The sequence below is a fragment of the Equus przewalskii genome, chromosome 18, assembly GCF_037783145.1.
Source record: "Equus przewalskii isolate Varuska chromosome 18, EquPr2, whole genome shotgun sequence".
Taxonomy (NCBI): domain Eukaryota; kingdom Metazoa; phylum Chordata; class Mammalia; order Perissodactyla; family Equidae; genus Equus; species Equus przewalskii.
In genome coordinates this window covers 56,584,175-56,610,532 of record NC_091848.1, presented here as the reverse complement: position 1 = coordinate 56,610,532, position 26,358 = coordinate 56,584,175, and the positions used below count along the sequence as shown (strand labels likewise).

Genomic DNA, 26,358 nt, shown 5'->3' with positions numbered 1-26,358 from the left:
TTAATTCAAAGAATCCCCCCCACTACCACTCTCATTAGCAGCACTGAGAATCACCAATTTTTAGGACTACAAGAAACATAAGAGATCTAATATTTTAATCCTCTTATTCTACAGGGATGACACTGAGGTCAGATAGATAAAATGACTTTCCAAGGTCTATGCTGGAGAGCCCAATACAAAGCGCACATCTCCTAGTTCTCACAGTCCCTGGCTTCTTCCACCACAGTGTAACGCCTCTTTTCTGTATTTAAAAAAAGGCAATGTTTTACTCTCTTATTAGAAAGCCTATCTGGCTCTCTCATGGCCTAGCACAATGCCTAACATACAGTACGTACTGAACTATGGTAGTTCATTCCCACATCAAAACTTAAGCTAATTTGACTACTTAGTAAAAGCATACTTTCAACCTGAATAGTATAACGTGGAAACGACTTGCAAATGTATATAACTGGCAGTTATTTGACCAAATGTTTCTCTGAACTCTGATTTACTCTGGAACTCCCACTGTATAATCCTACACACAGATAAAAGCCCTCAACCCATCCCATCCCAGTTTGGTACATGCAGCCAGGCCAATTTCCCACACAGCTGTCAGATACCAAAAGGATTTAGTAGTCAGTTCAACAAAACCACACAAAGCAGTTCACCAGATCCTCGGATGCTTGGCCTAACATCAGAGAATCTGTACCCTGCTTATCAGGCTCGGTTATGCAAATTTCCAGGTAAAACAAACAAACAAAAATGAATTTAAGACCCTTCTACCTAAAAAGTTCAAGAACGCACTCCCACGGATGACAAAACAAATGCCACTCAACACCATTTTACTCTGCCAACCATTGGTCACCGTATTTACCTATGCCCCACACTAAAACACTTCAAAAAAGGGGAGTGGCTCGTTATTAAAAGGTTATTACCTATTAGGTTCTAGGCCTTGGAAATCACCAGATCAATCCTTTTCACGACCTACCAATACTTACTGGAATTCGGCTTCCTTCACTAGTTAGTTAAATACAATCATCACACTTGCAAATGTCCCCCGTACTCACGACGCTAGGGACAAATGCTGTGTCACTGAGAAAAGCAAGTATTTTTCTGAAATCAAAAGGAAACTGTCAAAGAAAGTCGCTAACCTGTGCCCTCGGGCTACGCCAGTCCCTACAAGCGGCCAGAACTGAATGTCCCTAAACCCACGTGCAGCCGGCGGCAGCTGCCGTCTCACCGGAAGCCCCCGACCCACACGACCTGTCAAGGGGAGGCTGCGCCCGCCGGGGTCCACCTGCGTGGCCCGGGGCTGCTCCTCACCATTTCCAGGGGAGCGCCGGGGCCTTCGGGGTGTCCGCTGCCCGGGGCCGGACTGGCCCTGCCCTCCGGCGTCTTCCGCTCACTGTGGCGCTTCAGGCCGCTCGCGTCGCCTCGGCCCCCGGCCTCCCGGCGCCGCCGTTGCCGGCTCCACAGGTACACGGCGCCCGCGCCCAGCAGCAGGGGCGCCCCGACCGCCAGCGCCAGCTGCCATCGCGGCAGGCCCCCCGTGCCTGGGGCCGCGCCGCTGCCCACCCCACTCCCGGAGCCGGGCGCAGTCGCCGCGACCACTGCCGCCTCCACCGGCTTAGAGGCGGCCATGACGATCGTCCTCCGCCACTGCCTCCCTGCTGGTCGCGGGCGCCACAGTCACCAGGGAGCGTGCGAGGAGAGACAGGAGGGAGGGAAGACAGGGAGCGAGCACGCCAGGCAGCGGGAGCGGACGACAGACAAGGGCCAGAGGTCGCCGGAAGCCCGGGGCATGCCGGGACAGACCTGCCGCCCCGGGCCTCCCCGCTCCACCGTAGCGGAGGAGGCGGGAAGAACCACTTCCGGGTCACAGGGAACTGGGCGTGCTAGGGACCCCGCGGCAGGCTTTTGGCCCCGCTGCTGTTCGTAAGACTAACTTCCGGGGTCTTGGGCCGCTGTGGGAGCCGGTGTCGTTCCCTCCGCTTTCGGAAAGAAGGGCAGGGGGCCCTCCTGTCTAGCGCACAGAGGAGGGGCGCGTGTAGGGCGGGTTTGTGGTGCGCAGGCGGTCAGAACCGAGGAGGAGGCCCGGCGGCCCCGGGAATGGGCGGGACTGCCGGGGAGCTGCGAAGGCGATTGGCTGGCGGGGGGGCGGGGCCGAGCCGCCGGTCTGTTGGCGGAGTTTGGACCCCAGTCTCGTTGGCACCGCTTGGAACTCTCGCCTGTTAGGTCTGTTACCGTTGGCGTGTCCGGGAGCCCGACGGAGGGGAAGGACTTTTAAGGATGTGTGCGGAAAGAGTCCACAGTCGAAGATGGCCTACTGTCTTCCCCCATGTTCTTATCCCTACCATGGCCAGATTTTAGCTCGGACGAACTTGAGGTTATCGGGGCCAACAGCAGATGGCAGACATCAGACTGGGCGGAAACGGGAAAACCTAGGTTGGCTCCAGTCAAAACGACCAGAACGGGGTCCCTGCGGCTTCCCATCTGCACCAATTGTGAAGTTGATGACGTCTGTGTGTAAGGAGGTTCTGGAACTGATAGGCTGGAAATGTGACGCCCCGGAGTCCCCACTGCTTGCAGCTTTGCTATACATATTTGTGTCCTGTGCTGGATTCCCCCGAGACCCCAGCCACACCAGCGCCTGATGGCCCACTGCCGTGCTTGTTTTGCACTCGCTGTCTCAGCCTGCTTCTCTCTTTATTCCCGAGTCGAAATTTCGGTTCATAGCTTTCATATATCTAATAGCTTTGTCAAGTCCTTTCCCTATGCTCTGCACCAGACCTCTTTAAATACAGAAATTTCTCTTGCAAGGAATTGTTTGGAATTCATAGTATTTTCGAAAGAAAAGACATATATTAATAGAGAATCAGAGTCTAGAACTATGGCTCCCATTTCAGGTATACTTGTGTGCGGACCCTTATATTAAAAATTGACAGATGATCCTTTTGCTTTGGGGTATAACAGGATTTTCAACATAACAGTAGGCCTACATAAAGATCAAAAAGAGATCAAGTGGCACCAAAATAGACTGATTGAATTAGAATGGCCTAATTTGAAAGTTTCAGGATCATTGTTTTTCTCTTGCTTCTTGTAAGTTCCTATTAGTAAACTGCTTTCAGGCCATAGGGTTCCTTAGCAACAGACTAAAAAGATGAGCTAAAAATAATAGGAATAGAATTGAGTTGATCAGTTAGTGGTTGTTGCAGGCAAATCGGCTTCTCTCTCTTCCTGATCTCCAACCCCCCAAGGCAAGTCTTCTGCCCCTTAACCTAATTTCTCTCGCCTTTTCAGAACAGAGTTAGGATTTTTCTTTGCTGAAATTTCAATTTTTCCTTCAGCCTCAGAGGAGATTGCAGAATCCTAGTAATTACCAACTATTGATAGGAACTGAAACATTTAAAGTGTAAACAAAACAAAACAAAACAAAACTTTGGGGCCAGGTTGGTGGTCTAGTGGTTAAGTTGCTCGTGTTCCGCTAATTGGGTTCCGAGTGCAGAACCACACTACTTGCTACAGCCATGCTGAGTCAGCAACCCACATACAAAATAGAGGAAGATTGGCATAGATGTTAGCTCAGGGTGAATGAATCTTCTTCAGCAGAAGAAAAAACCCCAAAACTTTTATTTATTGGAATAGGTAATAGATTGTTATGGTTACAATCCAAAAGTTACCCCCGTCCCCGTCACCCAGTTCCCCTCTCCAAAGGCAATCAATGTTAGAATTTCTTGAAGCATTTTGTTTAATTAAGTAATATTTATCTAAAATGTTGGTTTTGTTTGATTTTATTTTTAGTGTCAGCATCAGTAAATGAATTCATCTTGTTACTTTTATACTTTGTTAAACATCTCATTTCTGTTCCTAGTCTGTTCAACTCTTTTCTCCCCCATTTCCTAATTGATTATAGTGTAGAACTGAGTAAGAATGTCACTAGCTCTGTGAACTTACTGATCTGATCCATAAATTTCTAAGCTGTGAAATAGGGAAAACACACCTCTCAGGTTATAGTAAAGATTTAATTAGGTAATATTTAAGGTCTTTTTGGTGTAATGTTTATTACAAAATGGTAGACACTCAAACCTTAGTTCTCTGTTTTTCTAAATTTTAAAGTAGGGAAGTAAAGAACTATGTTTCCTTCCTAAAAAATCAAAGTTTTGCATATGTTATCATAGACATTTTCTTTTTCTTGCTAGAGTAATGGAACTCAATAGAAGCAGCTTTCTTCACCTCTTCTCTGGTCTGTATTTTAGGAAGCTAGTCTGTCTAGTGGACTGGGATTCAGAAGACCTGAGTTCTTATTCTAGATGTTAATACCAGTGTGCTGTGTGTGTGACTATGGGCACCTTTACTTTCTATGTAGTGTGACCAGTGGATTAGATGATTTCTAAGGCTCCCCACAGCTTTCCAGTTGTATGATTCTATCCCCTCACTTGTCATTGCTGCACCGAGGCTTTCTGATTGGTGGAGTTGGTGGAGAGCTCGTTGATTGGTGTCCAGACCTTCCAGTGAGTCCACCAATGTGCTTATATGAAGCACACACATACAAAGCTCCATTCTCTTTCAAGTCTTCCTTAGGTTTCCATTCTCTCTCTCTTTTTCTTCACTGAAAAATTACTGGGAAGAATTGTCTACACCTGTTACCTCTACTTATTTATCACTCATTTCATCCAAAATCTCTTGTAATATAGTTTCTAGCTGTAGTACTAGTCTGAAACTGCTCTAAAGGTCACTGAATTCATTGTTTGTTTGAGATATATATATATACACTCACACATCCTAATGGTTCTGTTTCTCTGGAGAAAATGTGCAAGTTGCTTTGGATCTGTGTGATGTGTAGAGGCTGGAAGAGTTTTGAGGCACATTCTAGAAAAAGCCAAGATTGCTGTGAAGGAACTGTAGGTAGATAGAGGACATTAAAGATGATTCTGGTGAGAGCTCATAAAGAAAAGAGGAGAGCTGGAGTCAAAGCTTCCATCTTCTTACAGAAATATAAATAATCATGAACAGAGTGTTGATAGAAATCAGGGTGTTAAAGGCCATTTCAGTGAGATCTCAATGGAATTGAACAGGTGATTGGAAACTGGAGGAAAGCGATCCTTGTTATAAAGTAGCAAAGAACTTGGCTGAATTGTGTTATAGTGTTTTGTAGAAGGTAGAACTTTGAATGATGAAATTGGATATTTAGCAGAGGAGATTTCTAAGCAAAATATTAAAGATGTGGCTTGGGTCATCCTTACTACTTATAGTAAAATACAAGAAGAGAGATGAATTGAAGAAGGAACTGTTTTGTTTTGTTTTTTTCCAATGGCTCTTTTTTTTTTAAATGATTTTATTGAGGTCATAATGGTTTATAACATTGTGTAATTTCAGGTGCACATTATTATTTATCTGTATAGACAGTTTCTGTATAGACTGCATTGTGCTCACCAGCAATAGTCTAGTTTTTATCTGTCACCATATATGTGTGCCCCTTTATCCCTTCTGCCCACCTCCCAACACCCTTCCCCTCTGGTAACTACTAATCTGTTCTCTTTATCCATGTGTTTATCTTCCACATATGAGTGAAATCATGTGTGTTTGTCTTTCTCTGGCTTATTTCACTTAACATAGTACCCTCAAGGTCCATCCATGTTGTTAAAAATGGGATGATTTTGTCTTTTTTTATAGCTGAGCAGTATTCCATTGTATATATATATATATATATACCACATCTTCTTTATCCAATCAACAGTCGATGAGCACTTGGGTTGCTTCCACCTGTTGGCTATTGTGAATAATGCTGCAGTGAACACAGGGGTGCATGAATCTCTTTGAATTGTTGATTTCAAGTTCTTTGAATAAATACCCAGTAGTGGAATGGCTGGATCGTATGGTATTTCTATTTTTAATTTTTTGAGAAATCTCCATACTGTTTTCCATAGTGGCTGCACCAGTTTGCACTCCCACCAGCAGTGTATGATGGTTCCCTTTTCTCCACATCCGCTCCAACATTTGTTATTTCTTGTCTTGTTAATTATAGCCATTCTGACAGGTGTAAGGTGATATCTCATTGCAGTTTTGATTTGCATTTCCCTAATAATTAGTGATGTCGAACATCTTTTCATGTGCCTATTGGCCATCTGTATGTCTTTGGAAAAATGTGTGTTCATATCCTCTGTCCATTTTTTGATCGGATTGCTTGTTTTATTTTTGTTGTTGAGTTGTATGAGATCTTTATTTATTTTGGAAGTTAACCGCTTGTTGGGTTTATGATTTGCAAATATTTTCTCCCAGTTGGTGGGTTGTCTTTTCATTTTGTTCATGGTTTTCTTTCCCTTGCAGAAGATTTTTAGTGTGATGTAGTCCCATTTATTTATTTTTTCTTTTGTTTCCCTTCCTTAAGTAGACATAGTATTCGAAAAGATGCTGGTAAGACCTATGTTGAAGAGTGTACTGCCTATATATGTTTTCAGGTTCTTACATTCAAGTCTTTGATGCATTTTGAGTTAATTTTTTGTATATGGTGTAGAGTAATGGTCTACTTTCATTCCTTTGCATGTGGCTGTCCAATTTTTCTAACACCGTTTCTTCAAGAGACTTCCCTTTCTTCATTGTATGTTCTTGGCTCCTTTGTCAAAGATTAGCTGTCCATAGATGTGCGGTTTTATTTCTGGGCTTTCAGTTCTGTTTCACTGATCTGTGTGTCTGTTTTTCTGCCGGTACCATGCTATTTTGATTACTATAGCTTTGTAGTACATTTTGAAGTCAGGGGTTCTGATGCCTCCATCTTTGTTCTTTTTTCTCAGGATTTCTTTGGCTACTTGGGGTCTTTTGTTGTTCCATGTAACTTTTAGGATTCTTTGTTCTGTTTCCATGAAGATTGTCATTGGGATTCTGATTGGGATTGCATTGAATCTTTAGACTGCTTTAGGTAATATGGACATTTTAACTATGTTTATGCTTCTAATCCATGAGTGTGAAATGTCTTTCCATTTCCTTGTGTCTTCTTGAATTTCTTTCAATAATGTCATATAGTTGTCAGTGTATAGGTCTTTCACTTCCTTGGTTAAATTTATTCCTAGATATTTTATTCTTTTTGTTGCAATTGTAAATGGAACTATATTCTTGACTTTTCCTTCTGCTAGTTTGTTGTTAATGTATAGAAATACAAGTGATTTTTCTTAGTTGACTTTGTACCCCACAACTTTGCTGTAGTTGTTGATTATTTCTAATAGTTTTCTGGTGGGTTCTTTAGGGTTTTCTATAATGTAGAGTCATATTATCTGCAAACAGAGTTTTACCTCTTCCTTTCCAATTTGGATACCTTTTATTTCTTTTTCTTGCCCAATTACTCTGGCCAAACCTCTAGTACTATGTTGAATAAGAATGGTGAGAGTGGGTACCCTTGTCTTGTTCCTGTTCTCAGAGGGATGGCTTTCAGTTTTCCACTGTTAAATGTGATGTTGGCTGTGGGTTTGTCATATATGAGCTTTATTATCTTGAAATACTTTCCTTCTATGCCCATTTTATTGAGAGGTTTTATCATAAATGGATGTCGGATCTTGTCAAATGCTTTCTTGGCATCTATTGAGATGATTATATGATTTTTATTCCTCATTTTGTTAATGTGGTGTATCACATTGATTGATTTGCAGGTGTTGAACCATACTTGCACCTCTGATATAAATTCCACTTGATCATGGTGTATGATCATTTAATGTATTGTTATATTTGATTTGCTAGTATTTTGTTGAGGATTTTTGCATCTATGTTCATTAGCAATATCAGCCTGAGATTTTCCTTTTTTGTGTTGTCTTTGTCTGGTTTTGGTACCAGGGTAATGTTGGGCCTCATAGAATGAGTTAGAAAGCATTCTGTCTTCTTCAGTTTTTTTGGAATAGTTTGAGAAGGATAGGTATTAAATCTTCTTTGAATGTGTGGTAGAATTCTCCAGAGAAGCCATCTGGTCCTGGACTTTTATTTTTGGGGAGGTTTTCATTACTGTTTCAATCTCTTTACTTGTGATTGGCCTATTCAGATTCTCTGTTTATTCTTGATTCAGTTTTGGGAGGTTGTATGAGTCTAAGAATTTATCCATTTCTCCTAGATTGTCCAATATGTTGGCATATAGTTTTCCACAGTATTCTCTTATAATCCTTTGTATTTCTGTGGTATCTATTGTAATTTCTCCTCTTTCATTTCTAATTTTATTTATTTGAGCCTTCTCTCTTTTCTCCTTAGTGAGTCTGGCTAGGGTTTGTCAATTTTGTTTTTGTTAGAGAACTATCTCTTAGTTTCATTGATCCTTTCTACTGTTTTTTTGGTTTCTGTTTCATTTATTTCTCTCTAATTTTTATTATTTCCCTCCTTCTTCTGATTTTGGGCTTTGTTTGTTCTTCTTTTTCCAGTTCTGTTAGGGGTAGTTTAAAATTACTTGATATTTTCCTTATTTGTTGAGGTGCGCCTGCATTGACTTTGAATTTCCATCTTAGAACTACTTTTGCTGCATCCCATATGAATTAGTATGGTTTATTTTCATTTTCATTTGTCTCCATGAATTTTGATTTCTCTCTTGATTTCTGCATTGATCCAATGGTTGTTCAGTAGAATGTTGTTTAGTCTCCACATATTTGTGACTTTACCCTCTTTTTCTTGTAGTTGATTTCTAGTTTCACAGCATTGTGGTTGGAAAAGATGCTTGATATGATCTCAATCTTCTTAAATTTATTGAGGCTTGCCTTGTTTCCCAACATATGGTCTGTCTTTGAGACTGTTCCATGTGCACTGGAGAAGAATGTGTATTCTGCTGTTTTGGGGTGGAATGTTCTTTATATATCTGTCAAGTCCGTCTAGCCTAGTTTTTCATTTAATTCTGCTATTTCCTTATTGACTCTCTGTCTGGATGATCTATCCATTGATGTAAGTGGGGTGTTGAGGTCCCTTACTATTATTATGCTGCTGCCAGTTTCTCCCTTTAGGTTTGTTAATAGTTGCTTTATATACTTTGGTGCTCTTGTGTTAGGTGCATATATATTCATAAGTGTCATGTCTTCCTGGTGGAATATCCTTTTTATCATTATATACTACCCCTTTTTGTCTCTCATTGCCTATTTTATCTTGAAGTCTGCTTTGTCTGATGTAAGTATGGCAACACCTGCTTTCTTTTGCTTGCCATTTGCTTGAGTATCATCTTCCATCCCTTCACTCTGAGTCTGTGTTTATCTTTAGAGCTGAGATGTGTTTCCTGGGGGCAGCATATTGTTGGGTCTTGTTTTCCAATCCACCTGGCCACTCTGTGTCTTTTGATTGGAGAATTCAATCCATTTACATTTAGAGTAATTATTGATATATGAGAAATTAATACTGCCATTTTATCTCTTGTTTTCCAGTTGTTCTATATTTCCATTGTTTCTCTTCCCTTGTATTTCTGACTGCCATTTCTATTTGGAGGTTTTCTGTGATGGTTTTCTCAGTTTTCTCTGTATTTATTATTTGTATCTCTGCTCTCATTTTTTGTTTAGCGGTTACCATGAGGTTTGTATAAAAGATCTCATAGATGAGATAGTCCATTTTCTGATAGCCTCTTATCTCTGTTAGCCTGAGCATCTTCCATCCCTTTCCTCTTCCCCTTCTAAGTTATTGTTGTCACAAATTATTATGCTTTGTGTTATGAGTTTGTGATTAAATTGAAGTGTTCTTAGTTATTTTTGATGGTTTCCTTCCCTTTATCTTTTATGTTATAATTGTTTGCTGATCTGTTCTGATAGAGAGCTGCAATTTTCTGATTCTTTCTATTTATCTCCTTGCCCAAGAATTGTAAACTTTTTCATTTTTTGTTTTAGGTACGAGGGCCTTCTTGATCATTTCTTGTTAGGGAGGTCTAGTGGCGATGAACTCCCTCAGCTTTTGTTTATCTGAGAAAGGTTTTATTTCTCTGTCTGAAAGATATTTTTGCTGGATAGAGTATTCTTGGCTGAAAGTTTTTGTCTTTCAGTATTTTGACTATATCATTCTACCTTCTCCAAGCCTATAAGGTTTCTGCTGAGAAATCCGCTGAAAGCCTGCTAAGGGTTCCTTTGTCGGTTATTCTCTTCTCCCTTGCTGATTCTCCACAAGAGGCAGTGGATAATATTTGTGACAGGTGCCATTAGCCTTTCTTTATAGCTGCCACAGATTCAACCCACACAGACACATTCTAAGAAAGCAGGAGCTGGCTAGGAGAGGATTGCCTCTGCTTTCTGCTGAGGAGCTCACTTCTGGGCATGTTGTTGCAGGTCTAAATGAAATCTCACAATTTCACAAGTCATTGCCAGCTGTAGAACTCTGTGTAAATGTTGGGCAGTAGTATCATTTTCATTAAGTCTCGATATTTCTGCAGGAGAGCAGAGGAGGTTGTGCAGATTCCTCATTTTAAGAGATCTGGAAGCTCACGTTGTGATTTGTGTTAATAACTGTGTCTAGAAAGGAGACTCCCAAGGCACTGTTCTATGTAACATATTGCTCTCTTCCCTCTAAGGAACAAGAAGCTCTTCTGTATTTGTAAAGATTCGATATTGGAGATAGGGTCCGGTAAAGAAATAATCCTTTTTCCTTGAGTGCTTGGAGGTAGGAAGACATGTGTGCTTGGATGTGCGCTAAGCTGATTATCATGTGGGTGGATGTCTAGGGAAGTATGAACCTGACTCAGCCGAGCTTTGGGGGAAAAGATTTTGCTCATTCCAGGTTGTAGCGTTATTGGAAATCCAGAGAAGAGAAAGCCATACGTGCATGCATGCATGTAGGCAGGGAGCATTGAGTTGGCTGCAGAAGTCTCTTATTTGGGTAATCCTTCATCTAGCTTCTCTTTGCTTATGCTGAAAGAATGTTTATCAAGGTTTTAATTCTCTTAAGGGCTGTAATTAGAAGTGTTTCGTATCTATCTTATTGCCAGGGTAACTAGGGTTACTACCTACAGACATGCTGTAGAAGTCTGCTTATGTAGTACCTGAATTAATACAAGGCAAATCCTATCTGGGCGCAGAGGTAATTATTCAATGATGAATTCACTGTGTAATCACTATACATTTGCTGGTGTCCTGTAGTGAGTCAGGCATTGTGCATTGGAGAGAAAATGATGAGGTAAGAAATAATCTTGTTAACTAAAGAGTTCAGTCTATTCAGAAAGCAAGATATGTAAAGTAATACATGAAGTGAACAACTTGTAATACATATAATACATAGCACACTTATGAAGCAAGGATATATTTCTTGTGTCCTTGTTGTGGTTGCTTTCCTGTTAAACAGTGGCATGGTTTAGACGCATTAGTCCAGCCAGGTAGAGCACAAGGCCAGGGTTGCAGGCTCAGTTTTCAGAGATGTTGGTTAGCACAGAGCAAACCTATATTTTGTCCCTAGCCAACTCTCTGAGGCCAGCAGTCCTGTGTAGGAGGCCCAGGCTCAGAAGGCCTGGGCATTGCCTGCTTTACCTCTAGCTACCGGAAACCAGTCAGCCCCTTCCACTTTCTGGAGTGCTAGTTGTGCTGATATTAGCATCACAAGGTAAACAAGGTTTACTTGTTAAAAGCTTGGGAAATGCTGGGTTGAACAGTTTCCTTTAGTTCAGGACATCTCCAAATCTTTACTATGTTCTTATACTATGTGTTCCTTCGGGCGGGGAACATCATCAACAGCATCTGGTCTCGATTTTACTTGCCTCCAGGATCCGCTTTTTATGGGGAGCATCTTTTGGAACTAGTGTTATGTGAGAGAAACTTTGGAATGTGCCAGTTTACCTGATGTGTAACATGAGAAGATGGGAATGTTATACTTATTTTTGGTGACTCTATTTGGGTATAATCTCAAACTTATGGAATAGTTGCAAATATGGAGTGAGAAATTTCTGTATTAGTTGAATTCACAACTGTTTACATTTTTCCCTATTTGGTTTATCATTCTCTATGTGTGTTTGTGTGTGTGTGTATAGATATATATGTATATATGTATATATATGCATATTATTTTTTGAACCAATTGAGAGTCAGTTGGAGACATCATAGTCCTTTATCATTAAATACTACATATATATTTCCTAAAAGCAAGAACCTTCTCTTTTATAACCACATTTTAGTTATTAAAATCAGGGAATTTAACATTGATACAGTTTATCTATATATTATTTTCCATTGGTAGCTCAGCAGGCTGGATGGCCTCTCTTGCTTTTGTTCCACAAGGACACGCTCAATGAGGGTTGTGTGGGCTGAGCTGTTCTCCATGCCCATCAACTTGTGGCTGGCGAATATCAGCCTCTTTTTGGAGACAGCATTGAGATTGATGTAACTAAAGAACTTCATGAAATATTTCTCCCACTCATTCTTCCAGAAGTACACCCAAATGATGAGTACACTGAGAACCCGGTCCACGTTGAGCACATGCAAGTTTTCATCTTGAAGCAGGCAGCTGAAGATGAGAGGTGGATACTGCATGAAGCCCTCAGGCTGCACGGAGCCCTCAGGACTGGTCCAGTAATGGAAGTTGTCGTGAAGGCCAGACTAGGCCAAGTCTGATACCTCTGTGAGCCCAAACATCTCGGCCAAGGTGAGGTGGTACAATCAGTTGACAAGGCTAATGGTCTTAATCAAGAAGTCATTGCAGTGGATTCAAAGGCACATCATGTTGAAATACTGGGCCCGCCAAGGAACTCCTCCATGTTCTGCTCTGAGATCACCACCTTGCCACTGTAGAAGTAGTCCAGGAGCTGGTCCACCAGGCCTGTACTCAGCTGGTTGTGGTCAAGGGTGATAAAGAGCTCCTCGTGGTCTTCACATCATCGATAGAGTGAGGTGCTTTACTGCTGGAGAGACCGCAGCCAGCACATTGCAATGTGCAAAGAGACATGGTGGTCTACAGTCAGGGCCCTGGCCCAGGACTCTGCAGTTCCCTGTTCTTCAGTTTCTGAAGCATGAAGTTGTCATGGTTTTCTTGGTGAATATCCATTTCATGGTGCTTCTGGCTGGCTGTTCCTGGAGCTTGGCTGCAGGCGCCACCACCCTGGGTGCCTGCCTGAGTGGCCTAGGCCGAGGGCTGAAGCAGTGGTGGGCTCGGCCGGGGCAGTGCTGGGGGGTGCAGGCAGGGGCCAAGCTTGGCAGGCAGCCGGGAGACCGTACCTGCAGCTGGAAGGGCATGGCTCAGGGCAGCGCCTCCACTCCCCCACGGCAATTCAACCCCTGGCTAGTGCCGGCCAATTGAGGAAGGAACTGTTAATTGTAAGGAATTCTTTTTTTTTTTGAGGAGGGTTAACCCTAAGCCAACATCTGCTGCCAATCCTCCTCTTTTTGCTGAGGAAGAATGGCCCTGAGCTAACGTCTGTGCCCATCTTCCTCTACTTTATATGTGGGATGCTTGCCATAGCATGGCTTGATAAGTGGTGGGTAGCCCCGCACCCGGGATCTGAGCCAGCAAACCCCGGGCAACTAAAGTAGAGCAGGAGAACTTAACTGCTACGCCACCAGGCCGGCCCCTGGAAAATTCTTAGCCTATCCATATTCCAAAAAATGAGAAAGCTTGTCCTGAAGAGAACACTAAGGTTGTGGCTGAACAACCATGTGATAAAGAGATTATGGCTATAACTCAGGGACTTAGTCATCTCAGCAAAGCCGGGAATGGAGATGGGATTATACCAGCAAAACACCGCCAGCTGGGACTAAAGAGGACCAAAAACAAAAGAGGAATGAAGGAAGGCTGTTGGACTTTGGGGATTTCACAAGATGCGACCATAGTGCTATTTGGCTTCAAAGATGCTTTATTCAAGAAAAGAGAAGAAGAACGATCCAAAGGCTGTTCAAAAGTCAGGGCTACCACTCCCCCCACAGACACAGAGGGCAAGGCTAGTTCCTCCTCTATTGCAAAGTGGGGGGCCACTGGGGTGCCCCTGCCCAGTGCCTCAGGGGCACTTCAGAGAGCTCAGGGCAGGGCTGCCCCCCAGCCGCCAGAGCTGTGAAGGTGCCACTGCCACTCCAGTGGATCTGGAGGGCAGAATTCCAAACCAAAGAGGACTACTCTTAACCCTTACGATCTAATGGAATTTACCTGGCTAAGTTTTGTGCTTGCTTGGGAACCATCACCCTTGCCTTCTTCCCTGTTTCACCCTTTTGGGATGGGAGTGTCTATAATATGCCTGTCACGCCATTGTATTTGGCAAGCACGTAACATGTCTGCTTTCACAGGTTCACAGCTGGAGAGGAGTTTTGCCTTAGGATGAATCGTATATCAAGTCCCACTCATACCTGATTTAGATGATATTTAAATGAAACTTTGGACTTTAGATTTTAGAGTAGATGCTGGAATGAGTTAAGACTTTTGGGTCTGTTGGATGGAATGAATGTATTTTGCATGTGAGAAGAACATGAATTATTAGGGGCCAGGGGCTCCACTCCCTGTACCAAAATCTGTATTGGTCGGCTAGGGCTGCAATAACCAAATGCCATAGACTGGGTGGCTTAAGCAACAGAATTTATTTCTTATAGTTCTGGAAGCTGAGAAGTTCAAGATCAAGGTTCTGGCCAATTCACTTTCTGGTGAGGGCTCTATTCCCAGCTTGCAGATGGCTGCCTTCTCTCTGCATCCTCACATGACCTCTTTTTTTTTGTGCTCACCAAGGGGAGAGAGAGAAAAAAGCAAGCTCTTAGTGTCTCTTCTTACAAGGGCACTAATCCCATTGGATGAGGGCCCCACCCTCATGACCTCATCTATTCCTAATTACCTCTGAAAGGCCCCATCTCCAAATACCATCACATTGGGGGTTAGGACTTCAACAGATGAATTTTGAGGGGACACAAACATTCAATCCATAACAGCTATAGTAGGCACCTTATAAATATTGTTTTGAATAAATGATATTAAAGGGTATCGAAGAAGGAAAAATGGCATTCAAGATGTAGTAATAATGTTAATTTACTTAAAACAATATTGAGTGCCTACTGTATGCAGGTCTTCCTCTAAATTCCCAAAATACTTTTTCTGGAACTTTCTTAAAACATCGCTTGCTACCCTGTTTTATAGAATTATACTTGTCCTACCTCATCTGCTGGACTACAGGCATCCCAGATCAGGATATATGTCTGATTTATCTTGTATCTTGTACAGTGCTTAACACACTGCATCCTCTAATGTGCTATGTCAGAGCAAAGGAATATGTTCTCTTTGCATTGGACCATACAGCAGTTTATATTTCTTCCCCACAATCACCACATTGCCATAATTATTGTTCTCATTTGTGCTACCCATACTCAATTCTGAGTCCTTGAAGGGTGAGGACCATGTTCTAGTCATCTTTGTACTCCTGCATCTATTACAGGGCTGTGCATACAAGGGATGTTTGTTAACTTGTTTATCTGCCCAAGCTGGTACCTGACATATGGTCAGTGCTGAATAAAGAGTTGATGAAGTGTTTGTTGAACAAGTTCCTGACTGCTGCTTCATCTCCATTACTGCTGCCAACGTTAATTGTCTAGTGCCACCACTGCTGTCTAACACTGTTGGTATCAGCTGGGAAGCCAACTCAATTGCTGCTACTGCTACCATCACCAGAAATAGTCTGCTTCCATCACCACTGTCATCATAGCCACTAGTTCCCAGTCCCAACCATGCTGTAGTCACTGCTGCCACCACCTCCACCACTGCAGCTGCTTCCATTGGGACCTGCTTCGTTTTTCCTTTGTATCCCACTCATGATATATAGAAGCCCCTGTTTTCCCTGAGCCCTCATGCTGGCAATTTTTCTCCAACTTTCTTCTGACGGTTTCTGCCCTATTCAACTTCTATCAAAGCATCAGTTGAGTGGGTGGTACTGCTTTGTTTCTCAGGGGAATGTCACTTTATGATTCAATCAAGTGGCTGCTCTTTTTGCTGTCAGAAGGAGCCCCTGCATTTGTCTTCAGGGTACAGTCTACAATAACCCTAGTTCCCTCTCCTTAGCTGTGACTGATAGCTCATATGTACACTTTATGCGCTCATTTGCTACCTTTCTGCCCACTCACAAAGATTTATAAGATCTTTCCATCCTTGTTAACTTAGTTCATTGCCACCCACAAGAATTTGTGTCATTTGCAGATGTAGAAACGTTGCCTTGCACTTTATGAATAAGATATTACATGCAGGTTATACTAATTGTGCCCTGCACAAGGGTGCTGGGGCGAGGGGAGTGCTGAGGTCCAGCCTGCACTTTGTGCATCACATGCTGGTGTCGGGCTGAGTCTGCCTGGAGAAAGGTGCCCCTTTTTCTGACTTGCATGAAGCTGCTGGTCCATCACTAAGTGATGAGCCTGCAGTGGAGTATCCACCCGTAAAGCACACTGTTTTCTGGTTCACTCCTTTAAGACTAGTAGCCCTGGTTTTGCAGACCTGATCTTAGCTGCTCTAGCGCTGAGCTGAGGTCCTCTGGGCTATGCTTCCCTAGCTCTACCTTTTGTTGTTTTTCCTAACCAGTGGAAAATAGCCTCAATTTCCAACAATGAGGAAGAGACTCGATTTTGTTAAATTATGAGAAAATGTAAAATCACAAAAAATAGTTTCTGTACCTATGTTCCAGTTATCCATTGCTGCTTAACAAACTCTCCCAAGTGGTAGTGGTTTAAAACAACTATATTATACGGCTTACAATTTTGTTGCTCAGGAATTTGGGCATGGCTTGATTGATCCTTCTCTTCTGCTGGTGTCAACAGAGTTTACTTTCCTGGAAGATGGGCTGGTCTGCAGGGTTCAAGACGGCTTCTCTCAGTGTCCTTGGTGTAGATGACCTGAAGACTGGCCTCATTTGAGAGTGTCCAGTGGAGCACCTTCTTGTGGCCTCTCCAGCACTCAGTCAGGGTAGTCAGGCTCACGTGGCAGCTCAGGTTTCCCAGAGAGAGTGTTCCAAGAGCCCCAGGCGGAGGCTGCAAAGCTTTCCAAAACATAACCTCTACCCCATTTTATGGGTCAAGCATGTTGCTAAGGCTAACACAGATTCATAGGATGGTGAATTATACTCCAACTCTCAATGGGAGAAGTAGCAAAAAAGTTGCAATTATTTACAATCTACCGCCATATTCTACCAAAATTTAACCAATGTTAATATTTTGCCATATTTGCTTGTGACACAATTAGGAAAACATTTTGTTAAAGAACCTTGACAAAAGTCATGTGAAAGTCTAAATAAATATCTTACCTAACAGCGAAATGGTAGTAGTTTTCTCTTTGAAGTCAAGAACCAGTTAGGGATTCCAGGTTCTATTACATAGTACTGAAGGTGTTAGCCAAAATGACACAAAAAAGGAAATAAAAGGATATTGGAAATGAAGAAGTAACTTTTCATTATTTATAGACAATATGGTTGTCTCCATAGAAAAATCCAAGAAAATCTGTAACGTACTAGAACCAATAAAATATTTCAGCAACATTGCTGGATAAAAGTTAACGCTGTCCTCAAATTGGTCCTTTGTGCTTTCCAAACTATTGGCTATTTTGTGGTTCTCCTGTTCTCAGGTCAAGCAGATGCCCTGTTGCTTCCTTCTTTTTGCCCCTCCCTGGATGGCTCTACTAGGTCTCAGCTGTTGGTGATTGGACCCCATACTCTCTGCTTGATAGTGGAGGATACCTTGTCACCTGTATTTGTTGTGGAGTTGTCCAGGGTGTTTTCCTCTACAAATGTTCTGTTGGTTTTTATATGGGGATTCAGAGAGATTGAAAACCTGTGCTGTCTTCATTCTTATCTTCCCAGAATACCTCTAGCTCAGTTTCATTTTGATCCTGTAGCTACCCATTTAGAGAAGTTTCTTTTTCTTGGTACCATTTTTCTTTTTGCTTTTATTATGAAATAATTAGGGATTCACAGAAAGTTGCAAATAAATGTACATGAAGTCTCATGTACCCTTCACACCACTTCTCCCCATATTGACAACTTTCATAACTACAGAACAATGTCAAAACCAGGAAATTGACATTGATACCATCTGTGGAATTTATTCAGATTTCTCCAGCTGTACATGCACTCATTTGTATGTGTTGCAGTTTGTGCAGTTTTAACACATGTATAGATTTGTGTAAGTACCACCACAATCAAAATACAGAACTGTTCCATCACCACAAAGCTCCTTCATGCTAAACTTTTATAGCCACAGCCCTCTCCCAATCCCTAGCCTTGGCAACCACTCATCTGTTCTTCATCTCAAGGATTGTGTTATGTAAAGAATGTTATATAAATAAAACCATACAGCATATGTCCTTTTGAGACTGGACTTTTTCACTCAGCATACTTCTCTTAAGGTCAGTCTAAGTTGTTGTATGTATCAAATCTGTACATTCATATGCAAGTTTTGCATGAACATAATTAATTTCTCTAGGGTAAATGCCCAAGAGGGCAATTGCCGGATCACATGGTAGTTGCATTTTTAGCTTTAAAAGAAACTGGCCAACTATTTTCCAAAGTGACTGTACCATTTTTCTTTCCCATCAGCAATGTATGAGCTATTCAACTTCTCTGCTTATTCCCCAGCACTTAGTGTTAACCCTATTTTTAAAAGTTTTATCCGCTCTGATAGGTGTAGAGTGATATCTAATTGTGGTTTTAATTTGCCTTTCCTAACAGCTAATGATGTTGAACACCTTTTCATGTGCTTTTTTGCCATCTCTATACCCTTTTCAGTGAAATGTCTTTCCTGTCTTTTCCTCATTTTCTAATTGGATTGTTTGTTCTTTTAATGTTGAATTTTGACAGTTATTTATGTATTCTAAATACTAGTCCTTGTTGGATACATGGTTTGCAAATATTTTCTCCTGGTCTTTGCCTGTATTTTCATTCTCTTAACAGGGTCTTTTGCAGAGCAAAAGTTTTTAATTTGATGAGATCGAATTAATCAATTCTTCCTTTTATGGATTATACTTCTAGTGTCAAGTCTAAGAATACTTCGCCTAGTTCTTGATCTTAAACATTTTCTCCTATGTTTTTTTTTCCTGAAAGCTTTGTAGTTTCATAATCTACATTTAAATCCGTGATCCATTTTGAGTTAATTTTTGTGTAATATCTGAGGTGTAGGTCAAGATTCTTTTTTTTGTTGTTGGTGAGGAAGATTGGCACTGAGCTAACATCTTTTGCCAGTCTTCCTCTTCTTGCTTGAGGAAAACTGTCACTGTCACTTGTCTGTGCTAATCTCCTTCTATTTTGTGTATAGGATGCTGCCACAGCATGGCTCAATGAGCAGTGTGTAGGTCCATGCCCAGGATCCGAGCCATGAGCCCCAGACTGCTGAAGTGGAGAGCATGAACTTAACCATTATGCCACCGTGCCGGCCCCAAGATTCATTTTTTAAACTGAGTGTCCACTTGCTCCAGCACCATTCATTGAACAGGCTATCCTTCCTCCATTGAATTGCTTTTGTACCTGTAAAAGATTTAGTTGGGTATGTATATATGTAGGTCTTTTTCAGGATTCTCTATTTTGTTCCCTTGGTCTATGTGTCTTTCCCTCTGCCAATACCACACTGTCTTGATTGTTGTAGCTATACAGTAAGCCTTAGCATTGCATAGTGTGATTCTGGCACTTTGTTCTTCATTTCCAGAATTGTTTTTAACTATTGCATGTGTTCTACATTTCCATATAAATTTTAGAATAAGATTTTCTATGTGTACAAATACCTCAATAGAAATTTGTATTAAACCCACAGATCAGTGTGGGGAGAATTCGCATCTTTATTCTAATTCATGAATATAATAAGCCTTTCCATTTATTTAGTCTTCTTTCCTTTCTTTCATTAGCATTTTGTTATTTTTGGCACACAGATTCTATACATATTTTGTTAGATTTATGGCTAAGTATTTCATTTTCTTTGAAGCAATTATAAGTGGCATATTTTTAATTTTGATTTCCATATGTTCATTGTTAGTATGTAGAAATGCAATTAATTTTTTTGTATTGATCTTATATCTTGTGACCTTGCTGAAACTCACTTATAGGTTCTAGGAGTGTTTTTGTACACTCCTTGGGTTTTATACGTAGGCAATCATTATCTGCAAATAGAGACAGTTTTATTTCTTTCTTTAAAATCTGTATGCTTTCCCCTCTCCCTCCCATTTTTCCTCCATGGCTAGAACTTCTAGTACTACGTTGAATAAGAATGGTGAGAGTGGGTAGTTTTGCTTTTTTCCTGATCTCCGGTAAAAGATTTGTTTTCACCATTAAGTATGATGTGCACTACTCATTTTAAAATAGCATCTTTTCATGCTTACAAAAGTGATTCATGACCACTTACAGACTTTAGAAAATAGAAAAAAGTATAAAGGAGAAAATAAAATTATCTGAAATCCCATGATTCATAGTTGACTTTTGGGATCATACTAATAAACTATATTATTAGTCAGAGTTCTCCAGAGAAACAAAACCAATAGGATGTGTGTATATATATATGCAGGTATGTGTATATATATGTGTCTGTATATACATATAGAGAGAGAGAGATTTATTTTAAGGAATGGCTCATGTGATTATGGAGGCTGACAGGTCCAAAATCTTCAGGGTGGGCCAGCAGGCTGGAGACAAAGGAGGAGGCAACATGGCAGTTGCAGTCCGAAGGCAATCTGTTGCAGAATCTCCTCTGGCTTAGGGGAGGTCAGTCTTTTGTTCTTTTTGGGCCATCAACTGATTGGATGAAGTCCACCCTCATTAGGAAGGGCGATCTGCTTTACTCAAATCCCACTGATTTAAATGTAAATCTCATCCAAAAGCCCTCATAGAAACATCCAGAATAATGTTTGACCAAGTATCTGGGTACCATGGCCCAGCCAAGTGGACAAAATAAAATTAACCATCACACTGTATTATATTTTGGTTTTGTCACCAAATATTTTATTTTGAGAAGTTCCCTGTGTCATTAAATCCCATGATTTTTTTTGACTGCATAGAATTCCATTGTATGAATATGTCATAATTTATTAGCCTGATCTCCAATTGTTATACTTTTAAGATGTTTCCACATTTTTGCTATTTTAAATAATGTTCTAATGAACAAGTATCCTTTGTATGTACCTCTGATTATATACTTCTTATACTCAGAAATTTCTGGGTCAGAGAATGTGAATATTTTTTAAAGCCTCTTATACATGTCATAAGTATTTTGTCACAATTTCCTTTATGTTTTTGGCAATCCAATGCTTTATTGTACATTGCAAAATTTCACCCCAGTTAAAAAGGAGACCCCCCCCAGGCCTGGAGTTCCCCCAGTTCCTCTCTGGAGCACTTGTTATGCAGAGGCTGGTGGACTCAAGTTAAGAGAAAGTGCTGAGACGCTGCCCCGAGACTCTGCGAAATTGCAGCTCCTGACTGGGAGGAGGCCTTCTCTGAAGTGTAGCACACTGATGAACTGAACTGATAACGCTCGTTACAGAGCAGTAATTTTAGCAAATAGTACGCTCAATCTGTTTTAGAATAATATATGCTCAGAGATCAAAAAGACCTGGAGAAGGCATACAGTTAGTAGCACTCCTGGAGGCAGGGCTGCACAGATTCCATCCCTGGCTGGTGAGGAGCGATGCTGTGTTTAAAGGTCTCTGTGGAAGAAGTGATGTATTGTCTTACACATGCCCATTCCAACATCTAGCAACCTCAAATTTATGAAGCCTACTATTAGCCAAAATCTTGCAGAACTCAATGATGCTTCATGCCAAAGTAGCTGGATTTTTATATAACCAATATTCTTGTAGGAAAACCTCTGAAAACACAGCTTTCTTTCCCTCATTTATTTTTTTACATCAACGGTGTATTTTAAAAATAGTTTTCATAATGTAAGCTGCATAGCCTTTTGGAATAAAAAATGATGATGATGCACCCTCACAGACATGCTTTAGGACCCCTGGTTAAACAACAAAGAGTCTGCCTTTGATGCCCACCTTGACAGGGTGGCAGACTTGACAGTGCAACTTGGTAACAATCTTGGAAATGCATGATTATGTTATGACGTGTTGTCTACAGAAGAACATTCTGACAATTAGGACATTAAAGAGAACACAGTACACAGTTTCAAGTATTCAAGCATTGCTTTCTGGCAACTGAAAACTGTCTAAAAACCATTGGCGTATTCTGACTACATCAGAAAAGGTGTAGCAGCATAGTTCTTCTGTGCATAATTTCTTTTCCAGAATGAGAGTGGCTCAGGCGAGCTTGAAAGCAGGGTGAGGAATAATTCCTCCCTTTAACTGTGAAGAAAAAAATGAACTAAAAAATAAGTTACTATAACAATAGGGGCTGTGCAGAAAGAAAGAAATAAAGGGAAATAAATAAATGAAAAAGAGAATGAAATCTATGAAGGGCAAACCACCTTTTCATTCCTGCAGTCTTGTGAAGCAGCGAACGTGGAGGAGGCATTGAAAGCCCCCTCGTTTTACGCAGCCCAAGGCTCGTTTTTACCGATTCCCTGGGCACGCGTGATGTCTGATTGCTTCACGAGAACACCTGCACCACAAGCTTCCTGCCCTTCAAGGGAAGCTCAGTCCTTTCACGTTAAGTCCAATAAGAAAACACAGACTCTCTAGAAAGCTGCAGCTATCTCGGCCACTTGACGCTTTTGGGTACACCCTGCGGGCTTGGCAAGGCAGAGCATCAGAGTGGGGTCAAAAGGGCCGCTCCGACAGTCCTGTGCCCCTGGCAGCATGTCCTCAGAGCAGGTGTCTGGGCCCCTGCCAGGGGAGCGGGGCTGGCCTCCCAGGCTGGGCCAGAGCCTCTCTCAGGCCCGGCTTCCGAGACAGACGGGCCAGGAGAGAGTCCTCCTCAGTGCTACTGCGGACACCTGCGGCCGCCGCTCCTTCCCTGACCCGGGCTCGTCCTAAGAACCTTGGGCCAGGCAGAGCAGGCGCAATCTTTCTCTTTTACTTTAAAGAAAGGGACCTAACTAGGAAAAAAATGGAGGTGGACTAGTTTTGTATAGTGTAGACTGAATTCCTTTTCTTTTGGGGGTAAATTTATATCTTGTTGCTTTGAGAGAATTTGGCCGAAGGTTGAAGAGTTCTCTTTCCTTCCTGTATTAGGGGTCTCAAAGACCACCCCAGGTTTGGTGACTCCCTAAAGGGATTCACAGGGCTTAGTGTACAGTTGGACTCACCACTAAGATTTATTACAGTGAAAGGATACCAAGCAAAATCAGCAACGTGAAAAGACACATGGGTGAAGTCCGGGGGAGACCCGTCTCAAGTTTCCAAGAGTCCTCTCCCAGTAGAGTCACATAGGAAGTGCTTAATCCCTCCAGCAATGAGTTGTTACAACATGTGCAAAGTGCTTTTCACTGGGCAACTCACCAGAGACTCCAAGCCCAAGGCTTTATTGGATGCTGGTCATTTAGGCACACTTGCCTAGTATGTACCAAAGTTCCAGGCTTCCAGAAGACAAGCAGTTGTTCAGCATAAACCACATTGGTTGTACAAGCAGTTTAAGCTGCTCTTATCATTAGGGAAAGTTTTCCATCACTGCAAGGAACTGTTTACCAGCCGGCTTCCCGGAGACCAGTCGAGGGCCAACCTTGCAAGGAGGCCTTCCTAAGGATAGGCAGTCAGGCTGCTATATTAACTCTTTCTGCCAAGTCCACCCTCTTGGCCAAGACATTTTTAGAGCAAGATTGTTATCAGTAGGACCTCATGCAGCAGGGTGAACCCAACCTGCAGTACTGACTTCTGATATGCCCTCCGGGGGTCCTGGATTTAGACAATTGAAACAAATCCCATTAACCGTAAAGGTCAATCTTAGAAAGCCAGGTGGTTTTCTCCTTTAGTTTTTGTATTAACCTTTTTACCTGGCCTGAGCCATCAACTCAAGCACAGCACAACTCTGACTGGTAAGTTGAAGCTGACCCTCCTGCCTTCCGGGACTGAGGCGGTGCACGATAGTCAAGATGCACATACAGGAAGGACCATCCTGGAAAGTACCCTTGGAAGCAAAAAGTTTGTAATTGTTAAGTTGCCCCAGTGGGGACATACATCAGCCAGGCAATACAGGTTAATGGGGCCTCCGGTGTGGCCTCCCACTGTGGGTCCTTCTGCCCTAGGGTTCTCTGTCCAGTCCAAATAATTCAGCTGAGTCCTCAGTTTTAGAAGGACTTCCAGAAGGCAGTCAGTTTCAGTCCATCTTGCTTGTCTTTGACATCAGTTCATTTGCCTCGCGAATGAGGACAACATCTAGAAGTGTTCTTCATGGAAAATGGAGGTGCCGGGGACATTCCCTGCTGTCTCATGGTCGGTGCTGTCAGATGTGATCATAGGCTCAGCAGTCAATTTGAGTTCAAGACCTCACACCATGTTGAGAAGACAACCCTGGCGCTCAGGAGCAGTTAGGAGAAACAGAGATCATTAGTGCCCTCCTTCCCCTGCATCTGCCAGCTATCGGGCTTTTGTTTTTTCTGTGGTATTACAAAATCAGTGTGTCTCATTCAGTAATCATAACTTTATGTTTTTTCCCCAATCATTTTTTATTCTTATCTAGACCTTTCATCAGGAAGGGTTTGGTGTAAAGAGTTGTGTTGAGAATTTAGCTAAGCTACTCCATGGTGTTGCTGCCTGGGTCTCCACTAGGTTGGGCCAAGCAGCCAGCAGTGACCTTAAACTGACTCTAGGCCCCTCATGCAGGCACATGCCCTAGATAGCAGCCCACAGAGTCACAAGCAAGTGTTAAGTTCCTTATACGTCTTCTGCAATATCCCTTATAATCAACAATCTTCCTTATCTCAGGGTGACTTCCCCTTATGCGCCCCTTAGATAAAACCCCCGTGGGGCTGATTAAAACACTGCTCTTTTGGTTTGAATTGACTAATCTGGCCCTAGCCTGGGAATCCCAAAGCACTCTACCCGCGGACCCTAATAAAAAAATGTACCCCTGGTTCTCCCTCTCTATCTGCACTCTGCCTTGACCTCCCTGTGTGGCCCCTCAAGTTGTAATGGGGACTTCCTCCTGGGCAGGTGAGTAATGAACTTCTCTATTTTAATTCCTCTTGTGGTCTGTTGTTGGACCACACAGCTCACCATCCAGTACCCTGTGCTCCACTTAATAAATGCTAATTTAATAAATTCATAAGAGGGATGAAAGAATTTACCTAGAAAAACAGTTTTTATATAACTTAACCAGAAAGACACGTCATCATGTTCAAGAACCGGTTAGAACAAAAATTCCGAATTTCCAGAAGTTTTTCAGAATGTGTTTATATAACTCCCACCTCTTTCATCCTGATTATTTGTTTAGTAAAGCAGCCTAGAAAAGATCAATCTCTATTTGGAGACAACTGTATTTAATAATCACACTGCCTAACTATGGAAAAGGATGAGAGAAACAGAACTAGGCGATCAAAATGCCAATGCCAAATAATAACTATTCTATAGATAAGAGAGAAGAGGTAACCTTTACTTGAGCCAAGCTGAGGATTATAACCTGGGAAGCCAGTTTCCACAAAGGAAGAAAGTGTTGTGGAGAAGTGTGGCTTTCAGTACCGTTTTATGCCTTTTTAGAACAAAGAACATACGTTAAACATGCCCAGGATACATTTTCATCAAAGTTTCAAAGAGCTATTCAGTTGCAAATTAGCAGGTCAACATGACCCTGATGTCCAGGAAAGAGAACTTGTCTTCAGGAGTACTGCTATGGTGTTGCCTGGTACTGGTGGGTGTAGGAGGGGACCTTTGCATTCTTATCTTCAAAGAGTGCATTCCTGTACTTCGAGATCGTGTTTAATTCATTCAGGAATGGTTAAAGCAGATGTACAATGTACATCTGCCAGGCTGTGAGTCAGGCTTCTTTAGCTGGAGCCCAATCAGTGTTGTACCAGAAGAGTTATCTCATGCACCTCCATATGTGAAAATCTCCTGTCAAACCCATTGTTGCAAATTTCAAATAACCTGGAAAGCCAAACACAAGTCAACAGCAGCGAGAATCCCTGAGAACGGGTTGAGACTCCTATCTGTCAGGAGTGGGTGGAGAGGTCCCACTCCCCCGATGAGCTCTCCCCCAACTTGAAGTTTTCAACAGGAATCACACATTGGGTTTCTTGTGATCAATCATGTCAGATACAATTAGTCCCCGCATTAAAAATATACAGCCTCCAGCATCTTGGTTTTAGGTGGTCCCATCAGAGAACAAGCCCTTTCCCATGGGCGTCGGCAAGTGACTCATGTGGTCCAGGCAGCATCCATGATGTTTTTACGGTTTACGGCCCCACAGAACGGTGTCTTAAATCCGTAATTGTCCCAGAGTCTGAGTTCTATTCACTGCGTCGATGTCTGCTTTCAGAGGTTGTACTAGTTCCTCGCAGCCGTAATCAGGTTTCAGCTCACCATCAGGTCCAAGCAATTAGGATCTCTGAATTCAAGATTCCAAAAATGCCAGTGACTTTTCTTCTTTAGCAGCAGCAAAGCCTAGAG

The 26,358-nt window shown here is 42.1% G+C and overlaps 1 protein-coding gene and 1 long non-coding RNA gene across 3 annotated transcripts in view; one reads left to right on the top strand and one right to left on the bottom strand.

Annotated features, from left to right (window-relative positions):
- TOMM70 (translocase of outer mitochondrial membrane 70) overlaps nucleotides 1-2,784 on the bottom strand; it is a 34,598-nt gene extending 31,814 nt beyond the window's left edge. The window contains exon 1 of the mRNA XM_008517497.2: nucleotides 1,303-2,784. Within this exon, the coding sequence (XP_008515719.1) occupies nucleotides 1,303-1,620 (318 nt within the window). The 5' untranslated portion in view covers nucleotides 1,621-2,784. The remainder of the gene's footprint in view (nucleotides 1-1,302) is intronic.
- On the top strand, nucleotides 1,860-17,392 carry LOC139076926 (uncharacterized). Of its 2 annotated transcripts, none has more exons than XR_011528993.1 (2): nucleotides 1,860-2,505; nucleotides 12,322-17,392. It is a non-coding gene; the product is annotated as an uncharacterized lncRNA (long non-coding RNA). The 2 variants fall into 2 exon arrangements; XR_011528994.1 differs by having other exon boundaries at nucleotides 1,860-2,885; nucleotides 12,322-17,155.
- Nucleotides 17,393-26,358: the final 8,966 nt, after the last annotated feature.